General features: G+C 39.4%; 1 protein-coding gene across 1 annotated transcript; it reads right to left on the bottom strand.

Annotated features, from left to right (window-relative positions):
• Positions 1 to 4,680: 4,680 nt before the first annotated feature.
• On the bottom strand, positions 4,681 to 5,648 carry LOC4328869 (uncharacterized). The gene has a single exon (XM_015769347.3). The coding sequence runs from the start codon at positions 5,399 to 5,401 to the stop codon at positions 4,820 to 4,822; it is 582 nt and encodes a 193-aa protein (XP_015624833.1). The 5' UTR covers positions 5,402 to 5,648; the 3' UTR covers positions 4,681 to 4,819.
• Between the last annotated feature and the right edge of the window lie 11,737 nt (positions 5,649 to 17,385).

Below are 17,385 nucleotides of genomic sequence, written 5' to 3'. Positions count from 1 at the left end.
GTTTTACACGATCGATCGATATGATTTTTGCTCTAAAGCAACATTGTACTCGAAAGCAACAAAAAGAAGCTAAGCGCGTATGTAAAGCCACGCACCTACCAAATCATTCGAGGAATCCATGTGCTATGCATATACTTAGTTCCCAAGTATTGCACTACATGCATGTCCTGTGTGACCAGTTGTGGTTGGCAATTTCAATTCCATTTCTGGGTAATTCAGTTGATGAATCTATTGTCGATTGGCATATCCACGTATGTAGGTTGTCTAATCAATATTGGAATAATATATACCCATTCCGAGGACATAAATATTTGACATTTTTGATAGAATATGATCAAACTTTTATGAAACTTTAGGCCATCAGTTTAATATTAAATTATTTTTATAAAGTGTAAGAGGTTTATATATTAGGACAGAGATTGGAGGCAAATCATTGAATATTTGAATGCCATTTTTTATTTCTAAACTAAGCATCGAGAAATTATTGAGGGTTAAAGTTTTAAGAGTTTAATCATGTTTTTAATAATAAATATGAACCAAACCGTGTACTCTAAAGATTAATTTATGAACGAAAGGAGTATGTATAACCATCTTCCATCATTTTGCATGTTTACTACATCAACCCGACATGGATATATAAACTACTATCTATCTCTACAAATATAATAGATCCATGCGGGAGCGCCTAATGGGCGGGTGATCATGGCACGCGATTGGCCCACACCCGAGGCGCACACGACTCCCACCCTAACTCCCAACCCCCTCCCACGGTGTGACTTGTTAAAAATATATTTTAGATTGATTAAAAAACAACCAAAAAAGAAAAAAAATCAAATGCGCTAAAAATATACATGGGTATAGACTTTATACATAAAAATATATATACATTGTAAACTTTGCAGGTACAAACTTTTGGTAATAACAAAAAAAATATTTAAATTCAAATATGAATTTGAGTTGGATATATAAACTTCCGACTATAAACTTTTAAGTGTGTAAACTTTAGGTGTATAAACTTTTCGTATATAAAGTTTAGGTATATAAATATGCGGTTCTAGAAAAGGAAAAGATAAGAAAAAAAAAGGGGAAAAGGTGATTGCGGGGAGCGATCACACGGTAATTAGCAAATTCAGATCCATGTTGCTATGTACAGGTGCAATCCTGCACCTACCATATAGTTCACCAACTGAGTTTTACACCTGCGTTACTCATTCTTCAAATCCAACTAACCGTATTCATCCACATTCAATTGAACGACTCAAGAGATCATCCCATGCTCAACCTCCCCTCCTCTCTCGCACGGAAGCTAGCGCCCATCTCCGCACACCCTCTCCACCGCACTCCCATCCTCTCTCTCTCTCTCTCTTGCACTCACCCAGAAACCCTATGCCCGCGCCCCCTTCTCCACCATGCTGCCACCACCATCGAATCCCTCTCCACAGTGATCTGCTACGGATCCTGCGTCTTCTGCTATCCATCACGCCGCCACCGGGACTCCTCACCCACGCATGCCATCGATCCCGATTTACCTTGGCCTTGGTCTTGGTCTTGTTTTCTTTTTGCTGACCATGCTTTGCCTTGTTCTTGTTTTCTTTTTGCTGTTTGCATGGCTGATGTGGAAAACCTAGCTGATTGAGTGACTAGATAATTAGTTGATTGAGTGACTAATTAAAGGAAGACTAGCAAAGGCGACATGGATAGATCAGGAACAAAAGGTGAACAGTGTGTTTTAGATGGACGTAGTTCTAGTTACTAGACATGCGTTTTTTACCTGAGCACACCGGCACAGCACTCAGCCAAGCACGTCTTGGCTCACTTTAAGACCGTGTAACTTCAAAAGGTGAAAAATAACTAAAGTTGCCTGATTATATTAATTAGGGGACGAGCCACTTGTACACAACTAGATCGATGAAGTGACCTTTGAGAAAGATGCCAGAGATTTCAACATGCTTTGCATTTTGTAAGCAAAGCTATCCACAAAGCCATTGTGTCCCAGCTCCAGACTGACTGTGCATACAGATCGAGTGTGAATGCGTGATTGGTACTATGCTTTGGTAGCCTAGCATGCACCGATAGTGCAGTGGTAAGAGGTGTGTGATTTTAACCCCGAAGTCTCATGTTTAATTTTTAACATGCTCACAATTTCTTCTTACAAAATGTTTGGAGGGAGTCCCTCCAAATCTCGTTTTTTTTTAAAAAAAAAACTTTGGTAGCAGCTTCCAGCAAAACAAAAACGAAATTGCTAAAAAACCGTCGCAAGTTTTTTGTGCAAAAATAATATAGCTGTAGTGTAACTACAGTGTAATTATACTACAGTTACATTGTTACTACATTGTAGTCTCTACATATAAAGTTGCATATATTATTTTAATACTTATATAAAATTTATATTTTAGTTATAGTTGAATTATATTATAGTTAGATTTGATAGTTTTTTTAAAGATAGTCCTAATAAAAAAACAGAGAGAGAGAGAGAGAGGGTCTTGGTTGCTGGGCCTCCACAGAGTAGAATTGCCAAGTGCACCATCGGCCTATGAAAAGCTCAACACTAACAGAAGCCCGGTCGTCCTCTTCTGGCCCAAGGTTTGTCTCAGCCCAGTCTCATTTACTTGGATGTTTTGAAGTTATTCATTTTTCTTACATTTTTCAAGGACGTAACTACACAGCTAGTGGTAGTTAGTTTGTCTAAATCAGCTACCATTCTATCTATAAAAAACACCATCCACCTATACTTTAAGTACAATTTTCTCTTAAACTACTCATCCGATCTACGATTTGATTACACCGTTGTGTTCATAACAATTAAATCTTTACAACAAGATCTCACATCATTATATTTTGATAAAAAATCACAAATTACTTTTATGATATGTCTAAATTACTTTTAGATTTCACTAAGTTACTTCTTAGATATATAAAAGTAAATTCAGTAAAGCCTAAAAGTATTTTACATATATTATAGAAGTAACTTAGAACAAAACGAAGGTAACTTCGGCATGTCATTTGAATTAAATCCGTTGTAGAAATAAAAACATGACTCTATCTAGAAATTAAATTAATCAGCACAAATTATGGAATTAACTAAAAACAATAATAAAAGTAATCACCTCAAAGCATTACGAATGTATAGGAAGTATTTTAATCAAATCTAAAAAGTAAATTATATATATGATAATTTGTTCAATGAAAAAAAACATTAATTAAAGTTACTTTCTTTTTATATAAGTTACTTCTATAATATATGTAAATTACTTTTAGGCTTTACTAAATTTACTTTTATATGTCTAAGAAGTAACTTAGTGAAATCTAAAAGTAATTTAGACATATCATAAAAGTAATTTGTGATTTTTCATCAAAATATAATCATGTGAGATCTTGTTGTAAAGATTTAATTATTACGAACACAACGGTATAATCGGATTAGTAATTTAAAAGAAAATTTTATTTGAAGCATAGATAATAGAAATATTTCCCCTACTTACTTAATGGATTAGTACTATAGTAAAGTAAGATTCTTCCAGCTAACACATATATGGATTCTGGATGTCCGTCGCTATTTATGACTAAATTGAGAGTGCTCTCGAATTAGATTTTGCGATTTTTCAAGTACAAGCCAACGCTCACACAAACACCATATATACTCATGTCCACACGATTACACGGAGCGTTCAAACACAGGGTCTAAATACGATTGAAGGCCAAGCCTTACACATGCTTTGACCCCTGAACACATCCAAACAAACAAATTCTAGGAATTAGGAGAGAAAATGCAATAATTATATAATTCAGAAAATGAACTAGAAGTCAGGAGCTAAAAAAACCCAGTTTTTTCATATTCTTATAAATTGGCTACCAACCAGTAGCTTCTCATAATGTTAATCTTCCCCTAAACAGGCCCAGAGATTTGAATCCATTAGATCCGTGAGAAGCTATCCTAACCGAATTATACCCTTTTATTTAAGCTATATTGAATTTTAGGAATTCACAAAGGTGATGGCCGGGACAACACTACTACACTAGGCGGACGTGCCCCACGAGACACGATCAGGGGGTGCGCGCATTATTTCGATTATAGAAGGAAAAAGAGAAATTCTAAATTTTACCATCGACATTATCGGAGCCATCGGAATTATAAGTGAAACAGCATATTTGCAAACAAAGAATAATTTGTGAATAAAACTTTTATATACATGTTCTTAGCGATATAAAAGCAAATGCTGAAAAATAAATTTCGATGAAAAAAACCTTAAAATCAGCTCCAAATTTAAGGTTAACAATTTAAATTTTGCCTGATGAGCATAAGCATAAGCGAAAAGATAAAGCCATATGTCGTTAATAGATGTAAAGTTCTACCGAATGCCATCTTACGGGTAATTTTATCCCTTTTCGTTATCGCCTTCATTTGCCCACTCATCGCCGAGGTGCCCACCCATAAGTTAAACCATATATGAGCCGCGCCTATGAGTTTGTTAAAGTTTTGTGAGGGCATTTTAGACATTTTAAATAAATAAAATCGGACTAACTGAATGGGATGGACGAAAACCTGCATATGATGGCATTTATAAGACAAACTCATTTATGCACTTTACTGATGGCATTTGTTAGAATTTCTCAAGGAAAAAAAAAAGAGGATTGATTGGCAAGCAGGGTACGTTGTACACTGAACAAGCAGAGCTTATATTGGTACAAATATTTTTTTTTCAATTTTTTCTGGAGAAATGCTAACACTGTGATATATATCCACGGATTTTCATAATTTACTCTATGCACATCAACCTATTTCCCTAATTTCTACAACAATTCATCGATTTATTCATATTTATTGCTCCCACAAGGGGCTGTACACTTGCTCATCAATGGAGCCATCTCCATAGTACAAATGCTCGTCGTCGTACACGCACCAGCTCGCCGCCGCCGGCAACGCCAACTCCGGCGGCCAGCCGTACCCGAACGCCCCGCCGCCGTAGCCGTCGAGGTCGTCGGAAAACATGTCCTCCAGCCGTCTGATCCCAGCTGCTGCTGCGCCGTCGTCGTCGCTCGCCGGCCCGGCGGCGGCCATGCTCTCGTCGCTGTCCCTCGTCGCCGTCGCCGCCGCCACCGCCCCGGTGGCGCCGCCACCGCCGATCTCGGCCTCGAGCGACCGGATCACGCGGCTCAGCTGATCGGCGTCGCCGTCGCCGTCGGTCGTTGCCGCCGGCGACGGCGAGTAGTCGTCCCCCATCTCCTCCTCGCCATCAAGAAGCTCCATGAGGAGCACCACTCCGTCGTCGTCGGACGTCGCCGGCGCCGCCACGGCCATCTCCTGGTCGACGAGGCCGCCGGCGCCGGTGCCGCCATGGTAGTAGTACTGGTACTCGCCGGCGACACCGCCGCCGCCCTGGCTCCGCATCATCTTGTCCATCTGCGAGCAATGGATGGAGAGATGATTTCTTGGCTTCTCGCCCTTCTTGGTTGCCAAGGTGCAATGGGGTTTATATATATGGTTATCAGCTAGCTTAATTAGCTTGCAATTAATTAACTAGTTTAATTAGCCACTTGGTTAGTTAATACCTCCATTCAATTCTACCTCCCACCTGTCATGTGTACCCTCTTCATCTCTCATAAAACATAAATATAGTAGCAGATACGATATATTCTAGATCTTCGAATCTAAATATAAATATGTTCAGATTCGTAGTACTACTATGCGTCACATCTAATTTTATATTCGTTTTTTTATTATGTAGGGAGTATCATGATTGGTGTCATCGATTAGATCATTAGCAATTTGGTTTTTATTTAATACAAATGGATTAGTGATCATAATTGGTTTTCGGGTGGACAATTAACGGCCGTGCTTAATTATAGTAGGAACGGTAGGTTTTGGGAGGCAACAAGAGAGGAGGTGATTGGATTGTGAGTTGATCATGGAGAGGTGAGGAGACAGCTAACAGGTTGGGCAGGATCCTGCATTGGCCTACATTATTGCCAAATTATCCTGCTATCCACGTCAGTGTAGCGTACGTCCTTGCCTGTGTACTTGATTGTGAATCTGCTTATGACAGTTTTCTGCGAATATTTTTAGGTACACTTATAGGCACCATGATTTGAACCGTAAGATTGGATATATATCCACTAAAGCCTCGTTCTTTTTCATACTACATCATAAAAACCGATTTTCGTGACACCGACTACCTGCGAAAATAGATCCACTTTTACGCAGACCTCTAGGCCAATTTCTCGTGATGGCAAGCTTGCCGAAAGACTGTGGCAAGCTTCTTTCTGGGCGTCAGTCCTTTTCCGGCAGCGGCTTGCCACCGCAAGATGGCCATGCTAGATGGGTCAGTGCGGGATAGAGGCTATGTTACCTGGATACGTCACAAATGCAACGTATCCGTATCAGATACGTGGAGGGATACGGATACGTATCGGATACGATCCGATACGTATCGCGTACGTATCAGCGATTTTCGCAATTTTCGAACAATTAAAATAAATCTGGATACGTTCTCGATACGTCCGCATGGCAACGATCAATATGCTGTCTCCACTTTTCTCGCCTGATGCCCAACCCTCGCGGCACTTTCCCCCGCCGCCGCCGCCGCCCGAGACGCCAAAGGCCGAACTCTGAGCCGCCGCCGCCAAGCGCCGAACGCAGCGCCACCGTCGCTACATGCCGGACCTTCAGACGCCGAATGCAGATCTGCGTCTAGATGTATTCACCGCCTCCACCACCGGACCCAACGCCAACAGGCACAATGCCGCCGTAGCAGCCACTGACTTCCTGCTCCCGGTGAGGCAAGTTCCATTGAACGATTTGACTTGTTTTGCTTGCCTCTTCGATGCTTGAGTGCATGTGATCTTATCTGTTCGATCTTGTTCCTCTTTCCTGTTTTCTTGGCAGAAGTGCAATATACAGAGATAGCTAGTATTTTTTTTAGATCTGATGATTTTTGGGATTGGAAGTGTCAATGCATCTAGCACTCCTAGAGCTAGTGCGGTTGCTAATCTAGCTGCAGATTCATCATTCCTCCAAATGATGGTGAGAAGAAGCCACTGTGGGATGCGGTGATATGTTGAGTTGTTAGAGAAGAAATAGAATAGTCAAAGAGTATACGGAAAAATCAAAGAGTTTTTTTTAGATATATTAGTTGTGCTATTTCTCAACTAGTCTACACCTGCCATCGTTTCACTTTCACCCACCTGAATCAACTACAAGAGATAATCAGAAAAATTGCTACATTGTAATTAGCTAATTTCTTTGAATAGTTGATATTTGTCTTTATATATAGATATTTATATACATATATGTGAACGTATCCCCGTATCCATGTTTTTCAGAAAATGACGTATCCCCGTATCGACGTATCGCGTATCCGTATCCGTATCCCCGTATCTGGGTAACGTAGGATAGAGGGGAAGACAGGGGATCCATTCTTCTCTCTCACCCTCTCCCTTTCCAACCCAACCACGTGGACGAAGCTGGAGAACACCGGAGTTCAAGACCCTTCTTTGTTGGTCGGCCGACGACGAGGCATCGGCGCGGTGCCTGCGCGTCGAAGGGGACTAGCTGGTGGTTACTGCTGAATCTAACATGTCTCATTGGTGCGGGAGAGTAGGAACTACGGGCGAAAGCCTAGCCTTCAGGCCGGCAATGGCGACGCCTACGGGCGTCGCTTTCCCCATGGTTCGTTGCTGCGTTTTCTCTCCTCTCCCAATGGTTTCTTCAAGTGAAAACCACGTCCTGGTTCTCTAGGACGGGCAGCGGCGGTGCTCTTGGCGTCATTTCCTTCTTGGAGGCGTCGTTTAGAAGACCCATCCCTTAGGGGTGTTATGGGCTTGTTCTGTTTTTAACAGTAGGATCAGACGTAGACGCGTGGTGTGGTTATCTTTTCTTTTTCCTGACTATAGTCTCCCAGGACTGTAGACTTATATTTTTTTCCTATTATATCAATAGAAACGTCGCACTATCTTGTGCGAGTTGTTTTAAAAAAAATGCTCGTGAAAATACCGGCCTACATGCTTGAGGAAAACAACTATTGGTATAAAATCAAGTGAGGCGCAGGCGAGAGCGACGACACTCACTAAGTTCCCGGCCCTCCCCCGCCCCAGCAAATCCACTGGCCCTCTCTCCGTCTCCTCTCCCTTCTAGCTTCGTCTCTCGCTTGTCCTACCTCCCCTCTCTCTCGACTGCGAATCGGTCAGCGACGGGAGTAGGAGGTGTCAACAAGCCCTGGGAGTGGCGGAGCGACGATGGGCCTAGCGGGGAGCGGTAGATACTGCACCCATAGTTGCCGGGCGCCGTGGATCAACAGCAGTGGGCTCGGGAAGCGACGGATCGATGATGGGCATACAACGGGGAGCAGCAGATTCGACGGCTGCGCCCCTCAAGAGTGGCGGCTTCGGCGCCCACAATCACCGGGAACAAAGTGGTGGATCGATCGACGGCGGCATGCTCGAGAGGTAGCGAACTGGCAATCAAAGCGATGTGCTCGGGGAGGTGATGAATCAACAATTCAACAGCCACGGGCCCAGGAAGAGGTGGATTCGACTATCGTGATTGTCGGCACCGGCAGATGGATGGCGATGGGCCAAGCGGGGTTCGGCGGATCTAGTGACCACAATGGATTGCTGCGGTGAGGATGGCAGCTTCAGTGATGAATTTTTGCAAATGGGTATCGAAGCGGGGTTCTGGAATTATTTTTTTTGGTTTTTTAGTTCTTTTTTCAAAACTTTGTGCAATTGGGAGTATTGATGTACCCGTTTAGGAAAATCATTTTTTCTAGATGGCCCTCTTAAGGAGGCTTTCTACGAAAATCATTTTCATATACGGTTTCGGTACCCGCTTGTAAAAATCGTAACTTTTCATACATACATCTTGCTGGAGGCAGTAGTGGTGCCCGTATGTGAAAAACCATTTTAACCATTTGGGAAGATCTGTTTTGTAGTAGTGCTAGGATTTGAAGTGTTCGTGCCCGAATCCGTTTGTATATATAGTGGTAACTTGTGTTGAAGCCTAGGGAGGGGTTTCTTCTTCTATGCCTCGACTGATAGGGTAGTCAGCGAGCAAAGGTACTGTGGATCGAATGTACCCACGCTGGCGATGGCGAAGGAATTGGCCAAAGGTGAGGGTTGGTAAAGACCGAGGGATGAGATAGGATAGAAATAAACTTATTTTGTGATACTTATTTTGTGATTAATAAATGGGACTAAAAATAAATTTATTTTAAGACTGAGTAACTTAGATGTGAGTAGCAGCAGCACGACATGCCGCAGACTTCGATAATTAATTAATTAATCGCCGCTGCAATTTAAAATCACGTCGGCGCCGTCGTGTGGCTGGACGGGAGTTGGCCCACTACCTGTACGTGTGTTCGTTGGCTTCTTCGTCGTGACCGATTGGATATTTAATTTTCCAAAGAAACTTACAATTAGGTCGCGTTTTAGTTGATGTTTCGTGTCTGGTGTCCCTTTCTTCTTCCTTGCTCTCGGAAGCAACTTGCATTGTGCAGTTAAGCTGTTTCAAGCAGGGTTTACAAGACCATTTTTTTTTTTGTGAAAACCATTTGAAAACCGTTCATTATAGCTAAATTCAATCCTACCACATAACAGACTATCTTCGACGTTCACCGACAGTGATAAAAATATCACTTCTATGCTTGTTCGCACCAAACCCGCTCAAAATCTGAAGAATCAACGGTGATACAATGGTGCTACTACGTACCGTGAACCAGAAACTGATACCTAAACCTCAATTATTAGTTCGGGGACACCTCCTAAGTCCGAGGAGCCTGTTCTCCTCAGACTAGAGGTCTGTGAGGGCAAATTTTCAGCTCTAAAACCTTTAAAGGCCGATAAAAGCTCGATGCACGATTTCACGCAGTTTTTTTTTCTTATTTCAAAGTATATGGCCATTTTTGTGCGTTGTATGTTTTATTTGGTCATTTATATTGATCTATTTTCGACTATTCTCTAAATATAACTATCATTTTATCACAAACAAGATTAACTATATAGTTACTAAAACTGTACGAAAATATAGACATAGTAGAGTTCGAGATTTTTAAGGCTACAATTGCTAGTAACTCCCGAAGTATTGGGATTGGTTTACTTAACTCCGTAAAGGACGAAACCGGATATTCTACCCCTGAAGTATGAAAACCGGTTCAAATAACCCCTACCATAGTTTTGTAGGTGATTTTGTCATGTAAATGATTACGTGCCAGCGGTATTGGCTTGCATGACACAAAGATTAGTCTAATAAACCCAAGTTTGTCTAACTATTACTTTTCACTCACTGATCGGCAAGATTAAAATTTATTACTCCATCTATCCAATAGTATAAGGCATGGTCAAACTTGGTACGGTTGACTTATAATTTCTCATGTACTATAAAGTTTATAGCAACAAAACTATAATCATATGAAAGTAAATTCAAATGTCAATACAATATAATATTCTTAACAAATAAAATTTAATTTATATTATACTAATTAATGGTTAAATATTTTAGAAGTTGAATCTTGAAATGCTTACAAGTCTTATATCATGGGATGGAGGGAGTATATCTTAATACTAATTTACATCATTCTTAGGCTGATTCACTTATTGCATAGCCTGTTACAATAGTCTCCTTTAGGTCCAAGAGGCCAAAATCATTGCCATGTCATCATGTGCATAGCAAAACCATTCTAGAGGGTTATTTAAACTGGTTTTGATATATATACATTTTTTTTGTGGGGGGGGGGGGGGTTAGAATATCATGTTTTGTACTTCGGCGGTTACATAGACTAGCCTCAATAATTCAGAGGTGAAGTAGACTTATTCCAAACTCCTATTTCTTCTTAACAATTCCCTCTAACCAAACGCACTTAACGTATTTCAATATTTTTAAGCACATATCTTAGCGTATTGCATAGAAAAAACATACTTTTAAGCACCTATTAAACATCTAGGTTTTAGAGGTGGCATTTATGAATTCAGCCCCAATACTTCAGGGATGAAGTAGACTTATTTCTATGAATTTAAAGTGCGAGGTCTCTGTATGTAAAAAACAAAACTCCCATAACCAATTCCTCCACTAGCTTCATCCTATAAACTCTCAATTTCTTCCTTTCTTCTGGGTTTCCTTACAAGCAGCACAAGGGACATGTTCAATACGAGATTAAGCGTGCCTCATGCGTCAACGTCGCACGAAACGCCTCGCCCATATCTGACATGGCAACAATATCGGATATTTTTAAAGCTACCCTCTAACTGTGCGTTGGAGGTGGTCTAATGACTCTAGCTAGAGACGATCCACTGTGTGCGGTGTCTTGATTTTGCTGTTGATTTGATTCTCACTCATTAATTACTCTAGATTAAATAAGCTGATTTCTTTGATTTTCTTTTACTGCACGTGTGAACAGTGATATTTAATGACAATATATTCACCCCATCATAAATAAATATATATTATTTAACTTTCTTTAGTCTTTAAAGTAAAACTTTAACAATAATTTTATATTAGAATAAGTACTACGATAATACTCCCTGTGGAGGGAGTACCCCTTTGGACATGTAGAATGATGTTTAATAACGGGCTCTCTTCGTTATCATGTAAGTAAATTTGGTAATAATGTGGAAGAAAAAGAAGGAAGAAAAGAAAAACGTCGTTGCTACACGTGACATTGGCTCAGAGTCGACTCTTAGCATTTAGTATTTATTAACGAAAAATTTGTTACATGAGGGTGGAGAAAAGGAAAAAGTGATAATAAAAAATATTTAGTGCATTAATGGTTAAAGACCTTATTATCTCTACTATTGCAGTAGGATGCTCTCTAACGACATGAATTATTAATACAGAGAGTTAATATTAGACTCTACTTCGTACCTTTTTACATGGCTTAAAGGCAAATCAAACAAAGCATTAATTCTATAAGTTATATATTGATTATTGTCAGTATTTCAAAATATCAAAACTTTGATTAAGTATTATTTTAGACTTTAAATATATTTATAACCGAAAAGAGTAATGTATAATTCTTTCTATAAGAAAATAATTAAATTGTCCTTGTCCTATTTAGCCGACACTGAGCTAGCTAGCCCCTCTCATGCATTACATAGAGGCCAATGGCCGGATCACATGGAGATGTCTGCTTAATCAGTTGCTTCTGCACGATGCCATCCATGATCGATAGGCCGATATGATCGATTTGTGTGCCTTGTAGATTTGGATCTGATCGATGATATCCGGGGGAATTTCCCAGCTGCCAAGTGCCAACTAGTGATAGGAAACCGACGGCCACCATTGAACGTGCGCCCTACTAGCCACGGTGCTGGGCGTCCATCCATCCGTCCATGTCAAAGGTGCTTTCCTCGTGGGCTTGTGGTCGTATTCTAGTAGTCCTTGCAAGGTATGGTTGTCAACAGCAATAATCGAAACCATTTATATATTATTTTGTTGTTTCAATTTGTACTATCAATTATACTGTATTTCATTATCGTATTATTATAGTCCTATTCGGATGTCTAGGCAATGGCTATAACCCAGTGCCATAAGCACAGATAAGCAGTGGACTCAGCAGCCGCAGCCATAAAAGATAAAACCATATGTTGAACAGATTCTATAGCCCACCTTTAGTATGAGTGTAACAGTATATAATATGTAGTGACCCGTTCAAAACATTTTCTTAAAGATAGACATCGCATGCAACACTGTAGGTACTCCGAAATATTAATTGTTATGTAAATTTCACCGTCTATAAAGGAAAATTTTGGTCATGATAAAGCTGAAATATTGCAAGGAATTGAAATCTGAAAATTTTGATCACCTTAGTTATGTCTAAGATTTTTTTTTAAGTAAGGTTATGTCTAAGAATTAAGGAATTGGAATCGTCAAGAAAGCTATTCTACAAGCTAGTTCTACACCCTAATTATATAGTTTTGTGTTTGCCAGGAGGGAAAAGAAAAACATAAGAATTGAAGTTTTATATAGATGTATACATGCTTAGAATCGTATGCACAATCATTCATAAGTGCGCACATCTTCGGTTTTCGGCGCATCTATCTGCTCATTGTGACTGCTGCGGTCCCAGATTCGGATTATATCAATCTCTTTGATGATGTCCTCTCATCTAGGCATAGGTCATGTACTATATGAACTTTGGATGTACTTCCTCATCACTCTTTTCTTTTTACAAATGATGTTTTAATTTACCCTAGAGCACAAATTAAGTCCAATAGCTCCTACTAATAGCCCCCACGCATGCATCATTTCCAACCAATTCATTTCAAATATTCCATTATCATGTTCCTATTAAAAAAAAACTCCACCGGCAAAAGAAAGACCACCCCAACCGCTTTTTCAAGCTAAGAGAAACCTCAACCAAAGCTAATAGCGAAAGGGCACACACTCTGGCATCTTGACACACAGATCCGCCCTCACGGTTTGGGCCTTAACATGTGTTTTGAGACCATTGCCTTGTGTATGACTGCCGACTTACCATAGGTCAGTTTTTAACATTTGTTTTGATCCAAGGGATGAGTGAGTGATCATTTTTAAATCAAGTCCGAAAATTCACTTGCTAGTGGAGTCAAACTCGGGAACTGGTAGTTGCTACTAAAGCATTATAGTGAATATAATAGCAGACTACAAGTTAGCTGTAAGCATACATGGAGGAGATAAGAGAAGAAAGAGAAGGAAAGCGGATTACAGATTTATAGCCAGCTGCAACACGGACTCCAATACGTTATGTGTATAAGATGTGGGAGCATATATTAATGATGTAGTATATGTTTATAGATAATTATTGTATGAATGAGCTATTAAATTGGCTATAAATGAATTGGAGTCGATAGTTGGCTATACTATTAAACTTGCTCTTACAACCACTATGATACAAATCACAAGGTTGTTTTTATTTCTATGGGTTGGGAACCATTTCCTGCGCTCGGAAAACGGAAGGGTCCATTAGCGCGTGATTAATTCAGTATTAGCTAATTTTTTTTCAAAAATGAATCAATATTTTTTTAAAACAACTTTCGTATACTTTTTTTTAAAAAAAACGCACCATTTAGCAGCTTGAAGAACGTACGTGCGGAACACGAGGAAGACGGGTTGGGAACACTGAGCAAAGAACACAGGGTTAGAAAACATCGAAGGAGACCACCTCTCGCATGGCTTAGATATATAGCATGGTGCGAAAGATTAACGACAAAATTATATAACTGTAGACAACCATGAATTAGCTAGGGCGTGTCCGTTGGAAGGAGATAGAGCGAAAAAAAATATTTGCTTTTTCATGTGCACATTTTCTGAACCGTTAAATGGCACATTCTTCTTTTAAAGAAATATATAGAAAAGTTTTCTTTACAAAATCTTATTAATCTACTTTTAAGTTTAGAATAATTAATATTTAATTAATAATATGTTGATCATTCACATCGTTTTACATATATTCTCAATCTTCTTTTTCTCCTCTCAAACACATCCTTACCCCTTAGGAATTCACCAGAAAGCAGACATACATTATGCAAGTACTACTAATTAATTGTCTTATTGTATGCTGGCAACTTCGAGAGAATCCTGAGAATTTTTGGTTGCCAGCTCACTGAAATCACATATGAATGTGATCTCAAGAAAATGTAGGATTTTCTGATCTTGTGTCGGCCGAAACTTCTCATGGACGCATCAAGGACAATGTACCACTTGCTTGATCATTCCTGTGCCCAACTGCCTAATTGTCTCCATGGCATCAGGGCATAGGCACCTGGACCAGGAATCAATCTACCGGCAAGGCCGACCAAACTCTTGTTGCTAATTAATCACCCAACTTGATTTATCTTAAAGTCCATGATTAAAAACCGAAGTGATAAAGGCAATAATTATGCTTGTTAGCTCTAATTAAGTCTACCGGTCAGAAGGTAGCTGTTGGATATATCATATATATTCGGGTGTCTAGGTTGGGGCCCTTGGTGATTAGTCTCCATTTGTCATAAAATAAATTAACTTTTATATACGAATTTAGACATAGGCTATGTTAAGATTTATTTTGGGATATATGAAGTATGTTCCTATTGTTCCTCCATCCAAAAGTCAGACCTGTTTCTTTTGGCATCAAGACTAAAAAATAATTAACTCATTCACAACGTGACAAAACCAACAAACATGTAATCAATAAGTATAAAATAGCTTTTTAGTTTCGATTAACAATTTAATTTAGCACATAGTGACTACAAATAGGATTTATTTCTTTTTGAAAAACCAAAGAGTTGAATAGTTCTTAGAATTTTAGCAGGAGGGAGTAGTATAGACTACGGGTGTTTAATTAAGATGAGATTAGAGAAGGCATTAATAAGTGATGATTAATTGGGTTGGGATCGTGTGTAGGAGGATTTGACCCACTATAAATGCGCATAATGCAAAGGTGACATGCATATGTGCTGCATTTTTTTTTCGATTGATGATTGTGTGATTGAAAAGATGCCAAGTGAGATCTAAGTGAGCTGGAGACCAAATCTTTGCCGATATTTGATACGAACCAGCCTGGAGTACAGGAGGAGATGACATAAGCTGCCCTGATCTTTGCAGCGTGTGGTCGCGTACTTTGCCCAAGTATTGCATACTCCATTATTTAGAGCCACACGGGACATAAATTTATAATAACTCTGATTCCATTTCTTTCATATAATGAAATGAAATAATTGCCGCACCAAATTTGATTTCACAAGGATCTAGAAAGACGTCTCTAAACAAAAATAATTTTCAAAATTAATCATAGAGAATTCTACCATCGTCAGAAGGTTGTATTATTTCTTAAAAAAACACAGCACAAATGTAGATGGTCACAACTCACAACACACACTCTACTTTTATAAACATCTTCAAAATACTGGACCAATATATCTTGAGATTAATAAAGTTAGCATGAACATCTAACTGTTAACGGGTATATCGTTACAACTGACAGAAATTACTCGTGATAAATCTCAGTAAATTCATCAGGCACAATCGCAAGTACCTGAGGCAATCGAGTGCAATGATAACAGTTGATGATAATTTTCCTCTACTTTTTTTCTGCGAGGGGCGTTGATATCTTTCATTGGTGGTACGGATCTAATTACTGTCACGAATTCGGCCGACGACGGCCACGATATAACTGAATTTTTTTTAATTTTTAATTTTATTTAGTAAAATATTGACAAAACTATTTTTAATTAAAGTTTTACAAATCTACACCCCTAACGTCCTTGGGAGGGTGTTTTTAAAAAATCACTCTTCTAGAGGACATTTTTTAAAAATCACCCTTCTAGAGAACATTTTTTATGATATGGCACACGTCCTTTGGCGTTTTTTAATGGTTGTGTGAAATTTAAAAGGTGACACCCTTTAGCACTCTAGGACGGCGGTAATAGGGCTACCTGTTAAATAGCGACCTACGATATTTTGCAAACAGCCCCCTCATAGCACTCTAGAAGGGCGGCAAGGGGTCAACCTGCAAAATAGCCAGGCACCCTCCATGTGGTTATTAGAATACACCAACGGACATGTGCCACGTCATAAAAAACATCCTTTGAAAGGATGATTTTTTAAAAAAGCCCTCCCTGAGGATGTTAAGGGTGTAGATATATAAAACTTTGATGAAAAAAATTATTTTTGTAAATATTTTATTAAATAAATTAAAAATTTTAAAAATTCGACATAGCTTGACCTACTACTGAATTCAGCCCACCTACTTCTGCTCAAAGACACGAGTGAATTAAGCCCACCTATTTTGGACAACGAAATCAGCCCACGAGTCAACTAAGATGCCTACTTAAGGTGTGTTTAGTTCACGCTAAAATTGGAAAGACTAAAGTGTACGGACAGTCCTTGGGGTGTGTCTCTAAGTTCCTAAACTCTCAAAATATATATCCAAATCCTAGAACTTGTCATAGTGTGTCATTTAGGTCCCAAATCGCCACAACCCCTTCAGCATCCTACGTGGCGTTGATGTGGCATGCCACATGGATATGATGTGGCATCGTTTTGACTGACAAATGGGACCCATTTAAATTTTTTTCCTTTTTCTTTTTTCTTCTCTTTTTCCCCTTTTGTCTCCTTTCTCTGTGACCCGAGCAGAAGAAAAAAAAGAAGAATGAGAAGAAAACGAAAAAGAAAAATAAAAGAAGAAAAAAAGAAAATGACATGTCACGTCTATGTGGCATGCCACATCAGCGCCACGTAGGATCCTAGAGGGGATGTGTCGATTTGGGACCTAAATGATACACTTTGATAAGTTCTAGGACCTGGATATGCGTTTTGAGAGTTTAGGGACCTATATGACACAACCCTATAAGTTTAAGGACCGCCAATGCACTTTACTCAATTGGAAATTTGATTGAAATTAGAACGATGTGACGGGAAAGTTAGAAGTTTATGTGTGT

Source organism: Oryza sativa, chromosome 2 (assembly GCF_034140825.1).
Source record: "Oryza sativa Japonica Group chromosome 2, ASM3414082v1".
In the NCBI taxonomy this organism is placed as follows: Eukaryota; Viridiplantae; Streptophyta; class Magnoliopsida; order Poales; family Poaceae; genus Oryza; species Oryza sativa.
Note: the sequence above shows the minus strand (reverse complement) of the source record. Positions and strands in the feature narration are given on the sequence as shown.